The sequence below is a fragment of the Python bivittatus genome, unplaced genomic scaffold, assembly GCF_059951505.1.
Source record: "Python bivittatus isolate LINGU-HERP-01145 unplaced genomic scaffold, Pbiv_v1 ctg000220_np1212, whole genome shotgun sequence".
Taxonomy (NCBI): Eukaryota; Metazoa; Chordata; class Lepidosauria; order Squamata; family Pythonidae; genus Python; species Python bivittatus.
The window spans coordinates 23,329,413-23,341,748 of NW_028277048.1; the positions used below are offsets into that span (position 1 = coordinate 23,329,413).

At 42.1% G+C, this 12,336-nt stretch overlaps 1 protein-coding gene across 1 annotated transcript in view; it reads left to right on the top strand.

The window, feature by feature from the left end:
• CS (citrate synthase) overlaps nucleotides 1–9,932 on the top strand; it is a 35,883-nt gene extending 25,951 nt beyond the window's left edge. The window contains exons 8-11 of the mRNA XM_007425784.3: nucleotides 3,036–3,165; nucleotides 3,283–3,384; nucleotides 4,697–4,906; nucleotides 8,456–9,932. Of these exons, the coding sequence (XP_007425846.1) occupies nucleotides 3,036–3,165; nucleotides 3,283–3,384; nucleotides 4,697–4,906; nucleotides 8,456–8,626 (613 nt within the window). The 3' untranslated portion in view covers nucleotides 8,627–9,932. The remainder of the gene's footprint in view (nucleotides 1–3,035; nucleotides 3,166–3,282; nucleotides 3,385–4,696; nucleotides 4,907–8,455) is intronic.
• The last annotated feature ends 2,404 nt before the right edge of the window (nucleotides 9,933–12,336 follow it).

A 12,336-nucleotide genomic window follows, 5' to 3' on the forward strand; every position in this document is an offset into this window, starting at 1 on the left:
ATTTCTACAAGTAAAGTCAATAGGGAAGCTGGAAAGAAGTCACAAGTCACAGTCATATGACGTCACACTTAATGACCTGTGGTGATATGCTTAACGAAGACAGTGGAACTGACGTTGTAAGTCCGGTGCAGTCACATGATATTTCACTTAATGACTGTATCACTCAGCAACAGAATTGCCAGTCACTAAGTGAGGACTACCTCACTGGGTTCACATACCATACTGTGTCATGGTTACTTAAGTATGACTTGTCAAATATGCCATAGTTAGTTGGGTTCACTCATTGCAGTTAGCCATAAACTTTGGTTTATAAACCACAATGACTGATTTAACACAACAGACTAAGCCAAAATCAAGTAATCCACATTGTTTTTGCATGATGTTTGAAGCTGGTCTGTGTTTCAGTCTTTGAGGACTTCACTAGCCAAAAGGCATAACATTTAATTGTCTGGTTTCAACTGTAGGATAGGGTCCTGAGTTCAGTTTACTGCATGGTTCTTTAAAAGCCCTTGGGCTGGCAAGGACCTCTGGAAGCTGCAGATGGTTAGACTGCCAGCGGTATTGACCTAAATAAACTTACTACTAAAGCTGCTGATGTTCATGAGTAACTCCCTCTAGTGGCAAAGAACATTTTTTTTCAGCAGAAAATTACCTAATACAAACGTTTTAATATTGTTATAACTTCATAGATGTCTGGTACAAATTACCATGATGAAAAAAAGATGCAGTGTGTCATGGCACAAACCCCAGCTTTTCGTACTTGTCCTGACATCAGACAAGTGTATAGGTCTTGTGGTTTTGCATCATGATACATTTAATTTTTAAGGGCCTTTTTAAGGAGCTTTTATGTGACTTTTCTGCATATGTGGTTTTGGGGAGATGAGGTGCCAGTGTATTCCTTCCTATAACACCTAGTTAAATTTGTCAGATAGCTGGTGAGGGAAGGCTTTGTCATACTTGCTTTTAAAAACTAAAGTCCAATACTCCAGGATTGCCAAGAAGTGTGTGATGCCACTAATCTGTCAAATACTAAACAGCATTAATATTGTATAGTACTTCAAATTATTTAGGATAAAGGCACACAACCTAGGGCCTTTATGTAGCCACCCAAACCTTGAATGCAAATTCAAAATCCCTCCAAAAGTTATCACAAATAACCATCATTAGCGTGATTAAAATAAGAATAAAAAGCACTGGGTTGAGCTCAAGCCCTGGAGACTACATGGCACATTAGAGAGGAAAAATTTCAAGAAATTTTGAAGCCATGGGGAAAAAAACTGCCTCCCTCTTCCTTTTTTGGGGGGGTGGGAGAAATGGAAATGTTAAAAAAAATGAAATGTATGCAGTTTTTTTTATTTTATATCATCTTTTACTGAACTAAGTCTGCTTTACTAATCTAACTCCACTTTACTATTTTAAGAACATAACATGTATACTTTGGTTTATTCATACACTTACCATATTTGGTGTATTTATTAAATGTAAAATTATAATTTAGTCTGACAATTTCACTTACTGATTGAATTTACTTTAAAGTGTTAAACATTTTTTTTGGCACTTCTCTGGGCTTCTTCTATCCTTTGAAGCCTCATCAAAAGAAGATCCACTGACTTCCAAATCAAAATTCAGCACTAGATAAGCCTCAAGCAAATCAAGCACTGAATTCTTTGGGGCTGAAAATGGTAATGCCCCACCTCCAGGACACAGAGATGTATCTGGTCCTTGCACTGGAGAATTCTCTAGCATTGCTGGATCTCTAAGTACTGACAAGTTTTCATATTCTCAAAGAAAGACTTCCTATTATGAAATACAGGTAGTCCTTGGGTTATGATGGCAATTGGGACCTGAATTTCTAATTCCAATTCAGAATTAGAACTAATTCTAATTTCAGAATTTCCACTAAGTGATGTGGTCATAAAGCGTGACGTCACATGACTGCATCGCTTAGCGAAAGCAATCCCATCAGTCCTAGTTGGCATCATAACCCAGAGACCGCATGGGTCATTAAAGAGAGGACTTCATGTGACTGAAGTCCTAGACAAGCAGGCCGGTGGGTGAGAGCTGCGGGCAGGTGGGTGAGTGCTGTGGGCAGGTGCTACAGAGCACAGGTAGGCTGGTGGGGGCCGCGGGCAGGCATACAGAGTGGGCGGGGGGATGCTACGGAGTAAGAGATCCCTGGGATCTCATACTCTGTAGTGGGGCTCCTCAGGAGTGACTTACAGGAGTAACTTATGGGAATGACTTGCGGTCTTCCCTGCTGGCTTCCCCATTATCTTTGCTTGTGGAAAGCCAAAAGGGAAGGTCACAAATGGTGATTGCATGATTGTGGCCTGCTGTGACATCATAATCACGAGCCAGGCACCCAAGCACCCAGATTGCGATCACGTGACCACAGAGACCCTGAGACCACCAGAACGCCAAGGACCAGTCATAAGTCCCCCTTGTTCAGTGCTGTCATAACTTTGAACAGTCACTGAACGAGTTATCATAACCCAAGGACTACCTGTAATAGAAAAAGTTTGGGTGGGATAAAGGATAGCAGTACCTTGCCTTTCTGCATTTGCTATTCTAAAGGAAAATTATTTATTGCAGTTTTCTTTTAATTATTCCAAAAAAAAAATCAGTTTAAGGAAAAAAACTGACGGGAATTTTTTTTCCTAACTCTTCATATTTTAAGGCATATCCATGTAGTATTTGTCATTTAAATTTAATTAAATTGAGTTTCATTTTTTTGTGTTGGCCTCACTTTTTGGAGTGCAGCCCAGGCTTACAGAGTCAGTTTGGAGTTGGGCACAGCCGAAATTGAAGTAATTAATTAAAAGAAATTATTCTGCCCAAAGACCAAAAGTGGACTTCAGTTCTCCACCTCAAATATTCTTATTCAGGGGGAAGATGTGGATGAATATTTAATTTATAGATTATACTTGGCCAAATGCATATGAAATTCTTTCTGCCACTGTAGATACAGGTATAAGCTGACTTGCTCGGTGCTGATCTCTTTCTCTCTCTTTTTTTCCCCTCTTCTCCTTCTGCAGTGACCATGAGGGTGGCAATGTCAGTGCTCACACTAGTCATCTTGTGGGCAGTGCCCTCTCTGACCCTTACCTAGCTTTTGCAGCAGCCATGAATGGTCTGGCTGGGCCTCTTCACGGTCTTGCAAATCAGGTAGGAGGCATGTGGTCCAATAGCCCTAGTTAACCTTGTTCTGTGGGCAGAGCTTTTGGAAATGGTCTTCTTTTTTTTCTTCCTACAATGTCATCGGATCTCACTATCTTCTTACAGGAAGTGCTGGTGTGGTTAACAAACTTACAGAAGGAACTGGGTGAGGATGTATCTGATGAAAAACTGAGGGAATTCATTTGGAACACTTTGAACTCTGGCAGGGTGAGTGCTGATATCTCTGCATAATAATAGACAACTGCAAAGAGAATTTATGTTTAACCCACCCACTGATTCAAGTGTCTGAGAGAATAATTATCAGTGAGGTTGATTTAGATGTTGGAAGAGAAGCATCACTTAATAATAGAATTCTTGCAGTGGTTAAATAGTTGCTAATGGGAAAGATTCTTCTCTGCTTGAGACATCGGAGAGTTGCTACCAGTCAGAATATACAAATTTGGGCAGAGCTGGCCATCCCTAAGCTAGTGGCCCTAGATGTGGTGGACTCTAACTCCCAGAATTCCTAGGCAGGTGGTAAATACAGACAAATAATCTGAACTTGCATTGTACAAGATAGTTCTTTATCTGGCCAAATTGTTCAGGAGAATTCAACAGGGACATTACTTACGGGTGGTGGATAAGCTGGCAAATTAGTAGGCCATAACTGAAAAAATGTTCATTTCCCAATCTAAAACAGTAGCTAGGACCTGGGATATACATTAGAAAAGCTAAATTTTGCATAATGCACCTTAAATTATTAAGGGAGTGCACTTTCTGTTTATAGTGATTTTTGGGATTTCAGCTTCCCATTTAGACAGATAAAAAAGTTTGGGGTGATAACAGTGGGAGAGAAATAAGTGCCGTAAGGTCAGCTTATCCTATGAAATCCTTCTCCTAGACAAAAATTAGAAAGTGAGAGCTGGGATAGAATAAAATAGAAAAGATAGATATGGTAGCCTTGCTTATGATGTGCGTATGTTCTAACAAACTGTGTTCTTGAGTTCCTTAGTTCCCTGACCTCTCCTGTGATGATGGATGGATGGATGGATGGATGGATGGATGGATGGATGGATGGATGGATGGATGGATGGATGGATGGACAGACTAGCATTCTGCAAATGCCACCTCTGGCATGCTCATTATTTAAGAATGCCTATAGGCCCCACAGACATTCTTTAAAAAATATGGGTGGCAGCACTTTGGTACTTTATTTGGAAATGTGTCCACCTGCTTCTTCCTCTCCCCCCATCCCAAAAGAGGTATAATAAATATTGTTCTTGAGGGTTAAAGAGTGGATTGGAGCAGTATCCCTACACTCAGTCATGAGAACCATTGTAAGGTAAGCCTGAGGTACGATTCTGCAGTAAGATGGGGTTTATCCTTTCTGAGACAAAGAAATGAAGGGTTGTGCTAGCAGTACTCACGACTTCTGGAAAGCTGTAATTGTTGGTGATCAGTCATTGGAAAGGAAGTACAAGTACCTGTTGTTCACTGCCTCCCGCACTGTTCTGTACTCTAAACAATGCTCATGTTGTAGGTGGTTCCTGGCTATGGACATGCTGTACTGCGGAAGACAGATCCCCGCTACACCTGCCAGAGAGAATTTGCTCTCAAGCATCTTCCCAAAGATCCTCTCTTCAAGTTAGTAGCCCAGCTATACAAAATTGTCCCCAATGTGCTTCTGGAGCAGGGAAAGGCCAAGAATCCTTGGCCCAACGTGGACGCACATAGTGGAGTCCTGCTGCAGGTGAGTTGCTAGCTCTGGTATCCTTCCTTCTTGCAGGGTGGGATGGAAGACTTGTACTCATGCATTCAGATGCAAGCTAAAATGAATGGTTGCGCTGAGTGAAATTGTAGTCAAGAAGGATGATATCCAGAAAGTGTATTGCAGAGGGTTCTACGGTATTCTTGTTTCTTAACTCTTTGGAGGGGCCTCTCAGGCACTAACTGATTAGTGAGAGAAAATCTGATCAGGTAGAAACAACTTCAGCCAGTGTGAACTTTGCCCATAGCTGAGGGAAGTTTGTGTGTGTCTGTCTGTCTCAGCATTTAACTTACTCTACCTAGTTGGTTGTTCCTTTCCTTCTTAATGGCTGGTTTCCAAATATTTAAAGATGAACAACTTGAAGCTCCACCTTGCAGCCCTAGGAAGCTTTCCTTGAGTATGGTCTATAGAGATCCTCCACCAATGTCTACTAATTAGATGATCATCTTAGAAGTTAATAAGAATTCATTCATTTCTATTTTAAATTCAGGTTTTGGAACCCAGCCCCCACCATGCCACATAAAAGCCAAGTATAACAAAGGTTGTAGAGCTCTGATTTAAGTCAGGCTTTGACTGAACATGGCCTGGATGCATTTGTCAAGCAAGAGCAAGTCTGTGTCAGAGTGTTAGTCCCAGGTTGACTTGTCCACCAATGCTGCCTGATTTAGAAGTTCAGTTTGCATTTTATTTGCTTTTTCTGCAACTTTGCTGCTTGGGACAGTACAGAATCAATTGTGTGTACAGTCCCTGGTGTGGATTTTACATCAAACTTCTAGTTTGCCATCCTCATCAATACACAGTTACTTCTGTCTGTATCAAGGAGTATAACATGTTTTCCAGAAGCAGATTGTGAGTCTGCATCCAAGCCTGCGTTCAGGCAACTGTTCTTTTATGTTTTCAGTTTAGTCTGCACGACATTTTGCAGCGTCTTTTTAGGAAATGCAATCATTTCCTGCATGCATAGCTGTAGCTGTTCATTAAGTATGTTTAAGAATTTGCCAGACTCTGCGGTTGTACATCCTGGGTCTCTAATGTGATACTTGCAGACATCTCCCTCGGTGCCTCTCAGGCTCCATCGCTCTATTTGGATCCATTTCATTAAGAAGAAAAATCAAATTGATAGCTTTTGCTACCAGGCATAATTTCTGTTTCTGAGGCTGCCCTGGATCCCAGAGGTATTCTAGGAAAATAAAAATGTTAGAGGACTACAGCCCATTCAGAAGCATATTCCCCAGTCAGAAAAAAAAGGACAAAAGTAAGCTGAGGTGATAGTGGGAGTTTGGAGGAAGTGGCAGGGAGAAATGTCCTGGTTTCACTTCAGAGGTAAATGGCTATTTATGACTGGCCATGTGCTTGTGGCAGCCATTTGTTAGGATGCTTTCAAAATCCCAGATGTGTCCATCAGCACAAAAAAAGATTTGGAGACCCTGCCACTAGTTTTCCATCCCCAGTTATTTGGTTATAGAACTCCTGGGTGATATTCTGAAACCTCTTAATATACAGGATTCAAGCAGGCTGTGGGTAAGTTCTTCAGATGTTCTCTAGTGGTGACTTTGGAGTTTATAGGTGCCACATCCATATTGCTATAGTTAGGTATAGAGGGAAACTGCTAATTCTGCCTGAATAACTGGGATCCAAGACTGGAGGAAAACTTCAAATTTGAATCAAGGCTAAAACTCTTCCCTTCCCTTCTCTGCACATTCATTCATTAAAATCACTTGGCTGAAAACTACTTTCTTCCCCCTCCTCATGTTAAATTCTCATCAGATTAAATGAAAAAGGCCCTTCTGTGCAGCTTATGTAACTTTTATATACATGAACATAATATAGCACTTTGCTTATGGAATAGCTTTTCCACAGAGATTACCCTGGTGTCATCTTTGTCTTGTAGCAGGGTGGCAGCACCGGGCAATTTTTTCTGGATTTGGAAGCTAAATTAGGGTTGGCCCTGGCTAGTACTTGGTTGGGAGACCATCAGGAAATTATAGGAAGGCAATAGCAAGTCATCTCCATATTGCATCCACGCAAAACTGCATAGATCTGTCCAAGTGGTCACCCAGCATCCAGATCGTCTGGATGGAAACAGTATTTTGTCTTCGTTTTAAACAAGATTTCCTCAAGCTAATGCCCCCAGATGCATTTTCAAGGAAACCCAGACCATCCACAAAGAACGTAGTTGGGATGGTTGGTTTAAATCTTGTCTGAGTTTCTCATTTTCAACATTTGTTCCATTTTAGTGTTTCATATTTTCTGCTTTATATCACATTTTAATAGATTTGTTTTTGTACTGCTCAGACAACCTGTGTGATCCGGTGACTGTTTAAATCTATTAAATAAACAACTTTGTACTGCTAGATCAGATCAGCAGTACAACATAGCCATGATTTTACAGGAAATTCACAAGTGGATTGATTATAAAGGGTGGGAACGGGGCACACGATTTGGAGAATGGCAAGCTCGACCCATCTCGCACTGACTTGGAAGACCTCAGAATATTTCCAAAGGATTTCCAAAGCAGGGCAGGAATGGGGTGTGCAATTTGGAGAATGGCAGGCTCACCCCCTTCTTGTGCTGCCTTGGAAGTCCTCAGAATCTTTCCAAAGGATTTCTGAAGCAGGGCGGGAACAGGGTGCCTCAGCAGCAGCAGCAGGAAAACAACAAAGGTCAGCTGGGTGCAGCAGGGCCTGCAGAGCATGGGGTGGCTGGGGCTTTGTGCTGTAGCACTGGGGTGGCTAGTTGTGGCACAGGTTTGAGGTGGTACTCCTCAGCAGCAGTGTGGGCTGCACTGGGACTGAAGTAGAGGCCTGAGGACAGTGGTGGCTGGCTGAGACTGCTGAAGGCCCCGGGCCTCTAATTCAGCCCCAGCACTGCTGCCACCACCACCAAGGAGTGCTGCTGTGCAGGGCACTCAAAAGGGCAGAGATGGGGGGAAGATAGGTGGGTGGGAGGAGCTGAAGCATCCCTGCAGTTGTAAATGTGGGTGGGCTGCCAAGCACCCAAATTTTGCTCAAGTGACTGCAGGAGTGCTGCAATGGCCATAACTTTGGATGCCAGTCATAAGTCCCTTTGTTCAGGGCCGTCATAAGTCGAGGACTACCTGTATGCTAGCTTGTCATAAGTCAAGGAGTACATGTATGCTAGCTTGCCCAATAAAATCAGACTATAATGAAATAGAACTGACTGAAATGCTTTTCTGCCCATCTGCCAAAATCTACTTTCTAGGGGGATATATTTGCATCTTTCATGTTGCATTCCTTAGAAAAACAGGCTTGCTTGGATTAGACCTGAAGGCATTTTGCTGCTGCGAGCTACTGTTGTCTTGAGCAGCCATTAGGTGTGAAAAGAACGAGGAGTTGCAAAGAATGAGGAGACTCTGAAAAGAAGCGCAGCAGAAACCAAGATCCCAGCCAGCTTTAAGTTAATCAGGAGGAAGAGTGCACACAAAATATGTCTTCCCTCTTGTTTGGGTTGTATGTGGAAATATTGCTGGGCTGCCCTCTCACCCGTACCCCTTTCTTCCTCTCTCTGCAGTACTATGGCATGAAGGAGATGAACTATTACACTGTGCTGTTTGGTGTGTCTCGGGCCCTTGGCGTTCTGTCACAACTCATCTGGAGCCGGGCACTGGGCTTCCCACTGGAGAGACCAAAATCCATGAGCACAGATGGGCTGATGGTGCTTGTGGGGGCGAAGTCTGGTTAAAAGCAAGGGAAGTGGCAGGGGTTAGAACCATTGAGGGAATGATAGAGACAATGCAACTTTTTGTGTTTGTTCAAAGGGCCTTGAAAAGATCCTTCCTTAGAGGCACTGGCCATCACTTTTTTTCCAGGTTATTTATGAAATAAATGCAGATAAAGCTAGATTCTTATTGCCCCCTCCACTCATTACCTTAAATATCACCAAAAGTCAGATTCAGAAGGGCAAGGCCTCCCTCCCGTGTCCCTTTCTCCACAGGCAGCTCTTCCCAACCTGAGCTGATGCCCGAAGCTTGAGAGCGTGCGCCTTTCCAGTTCAGATTCTTTTTTATTGTCCCCAGTTGTAGACCAGAAGTAGAGGATACTGTCCCTTTCTACAATCATGTCATACCACATGCTGTGTTGTACCACCTGTCATCTCCTCATAGGTGGGGTGTCCTGCATTTGAACAATATGCTCCTTTTAAGCCAGTTTGGGTTGTTGCTGTGTTGTCGGTGGGTGAGAGAGTCCTCTCCTTCAAGACGTCCAGCCTTCCTCCGCTTCTGTGCTATTTTTATTCTGTTACAGTGAAGCAGCGGACTTATGTTTTTAAAAGACAGTAAAGAAGATGCCGGCAGAGCTGAGGCTTGAGCCATCATACTAGTGTGTTGAACAAGTATCACTTACCTCTTTGTCTGACAAAGAGGGGCAATTGGCTTTTTTCTCCTCAAACTACCATAACACTTTACTGTCTTCATTCCCTTTGGGCACACACTCTTCTCCCAGGTGGACAGTTCCTCCCCAGTTCCTGATTTTTTGTGAGATGGTGCTTTGTTTCTCAAATCAGAGCTATAGTGAACTTTAGCCAGGAACAGAACATCACCTTGCGTTGCAACCCCCTTTCTCCTATTTTCTCTCCCCCCCCCCCTTAACTTCTGTGTCAGAGTGGTGAAAATGAAAAAGTGGAGTGGAGGTTGCCTAAAATATTGGTAACTCTTCTATAATCACAGTTGTGAACATGCAGCAAGGTGGCATTAAATCAGTTGCCACAATTTTGAGAGGAGCCATGGTGACAAACAGAATCCGCCTCCAGGCCTCCTTTCCTCTCTAGAAAGGACTTCATACACTCCTACCAATGTTTGTTTTTCTGTGTTTGTGTGAAACCCTTTGTCCTATAACCTCAAAAAACAAAAAAAAAAGGAAAGAAAAAAGAAAAAAACCTCCACCTAAGCTGAAGGCACAGGGTAAGTGCCTGCATAAGCATCAGCTTCCGTTGCAAACTTTGGATGGTTCTGTATAAACTGAAAAATAAATGTTTTTATTAACAAGTTACAGTCACGCTGTCTGTCCCTTTTTCTCGCAGAACTTGCTGATGCAGCTTTTGTATCATTGGTCTCACACACACCTCCCATTTTGACCAGAACTTACAGTACTTTTCTTTATAATACCGCAGTGATGCAGTAAATGGAACAACAGAAGCTGCTGCACAGATAGATGGGGCAATGCTGAGGATGACTGATAAGTGAGAAGAACTGGCCTTAGTTTTTCCTTTCATTATTTCATATAGACCCACTTTGGACCCAGCAGCGATTGGGATCGTGCCAATGTACAACACTCTGCTGTCTGATCCTGCCAGTGGGTGTATCTAAACAAAGTCTTGTCTTATCAGTAGTTCCATACTGAAAACTCTGACTTCTTGCACTCTGAGGAAGCCTGGATAAGAAAGCAGTAGGGAACCCTGCGGTCCAATTCTGACTTGTTAGCTGAAGCAGGGATCACGTAATATATCATGTAATAATAAATCACAAAATGGCTTCTTTTGCTTTCATTTGGCTCCTCCCACCAGTCGGAAGTATACACATATGTGCTTGGTTGACCCTCATAAAATCATATCTCGATTGATGCTCTTGCTACTCCCTATGCAGTAGATCTGCAGAGTTGCTTGTCACCAATACTAAAAGAGAATGCAAAGTGTTAGATTTGGCTTTATCTCAATTCCTTTGAGATGGCAGAATTAATTTGCCATTTTGGGCTAGTTGGGGATAGTTAAAAACGTGAATGGGAGCAGGGGATCTTATCTAAATTAGTTTTGAAAAAGGTAGTGCCAAAATTGGGTCATTTGCCACCATATATGAGTGGCAGAGTTTCCTGTTTCCATTTTACTCACTCACTGCTGTGTTATATAAAGCAGTTAGTCTTAATTGTCTCAATTGAGATGGTTTGAAATGCTAATTCGTCTGAGCCCCAAGTTTGTATAATTACAAACAGGCAACCCACTTTGATAAAAACACTATGTTGCAGAAGCAGAATCTTCCCATGTTGATGTTAAGAAAGTACAAGGAAGTAGTTGTGTGTACAATATCATACATTGTTTTGACAAATTGTACATACAATAATTTTCTACATCATACGGCACTCCCTTTTTTTATTCAATATTCTGGGTTCACATGCCATATCACACATAAACTAATGTGTTGAATGCACAACCTAGGGTAAATGTGATTCATTGTTTCTTGCAAACTGAGAAAAACAGTGTTTCCGGATTCTTTTTGCTGCAGGATTGTAGATGTAGTACAAAAGTTGAAATTAGGTATTCCAATCCAACCCTCAGACTTGGGAACAAACTTCTCTTTGCCTTTGAAGTGCACAGTGCACATTGTGGCAGGAAGTCAACATCTGCTATAGATTGGGGGGGGGGTGTAGGGGAGGGATGAAATTTAGCTGGAATGAAATTCCCAGAAGTCGTCTATAAATAACCTAAGTCTCTTGTGGACATGCCAGAAAACAGAGGCTATGTTTGAAAATTCAGTCACTGTAGTTTTTGTCCAATCCAGAAACAAAGTCTTAAATACATACATTAATGAAAAAAAGCATGAGTTACAGGTTTCCTTTGAATAGTACCACTTCGCATGACAGGCTATCCTGTTTTAATGTTTTTGCTTGAAAGAAGTCCTCTATTGCTGAGTTTGAAACCTCCATTGTGGACTTCAGTTGAATAAGCTCAAGGATAGGGATATTTATTTCATTCTGAGATGAGGTTGACTAACTGGATAAAACACAGCAAAGATGAGAAACACTTTAAATGCACATAAATATATCAAGTGCAGAAATTAATATCTGTCCAGCTTCTATTTTAAAGCATTTTTCTTTGGGAAATATTGAAAGACACTTAAAAGTCGAAGCAGCAGGGTTTTTTTTTTATGAGGCTCATCATTGGGGTGAAATGTATAGCATTTTACTATGGTGTGTCCAGAAACTGAGTTCACCTAAGACGACTAAGGTGATATTGCAATAAACAACAGTGTGTTATGTGGCTGAAAATGTACGGGCTGGGTCACATACCACACAGAAAGCCATGTGTAATGGCTCTTGGACACTGAGTTAAAAAAGGGGGAAGCTGAGCTGTCAATCCATGTAAACAGGTCCATAAAAATTAAACTCCAAGGAACCAATCAGGAGTGGAAGGATTCTTGTCTTGGGTGGGCTTTTGGAAAGAAGAGGGGGCCAGCTTTTGCTTTATGTCTTTAATCCTGCTGGAGCTGTCCCCACCAGCAGAAAGCCAGGTAAGAAAAGACCCAACTCCAATTCTGAGTTGGAACTGGAAATTTTGAAGCCCACTAGGGACCACTGGAGCTAGATTTTGCATAGGTTTTTATAAACTATGATCTAAGCCAGGGTTCCTCAATCTCAGCAACTTTAAGATGGGTAGACTTCAACTCCCAGAATTCCCCAGCCAGC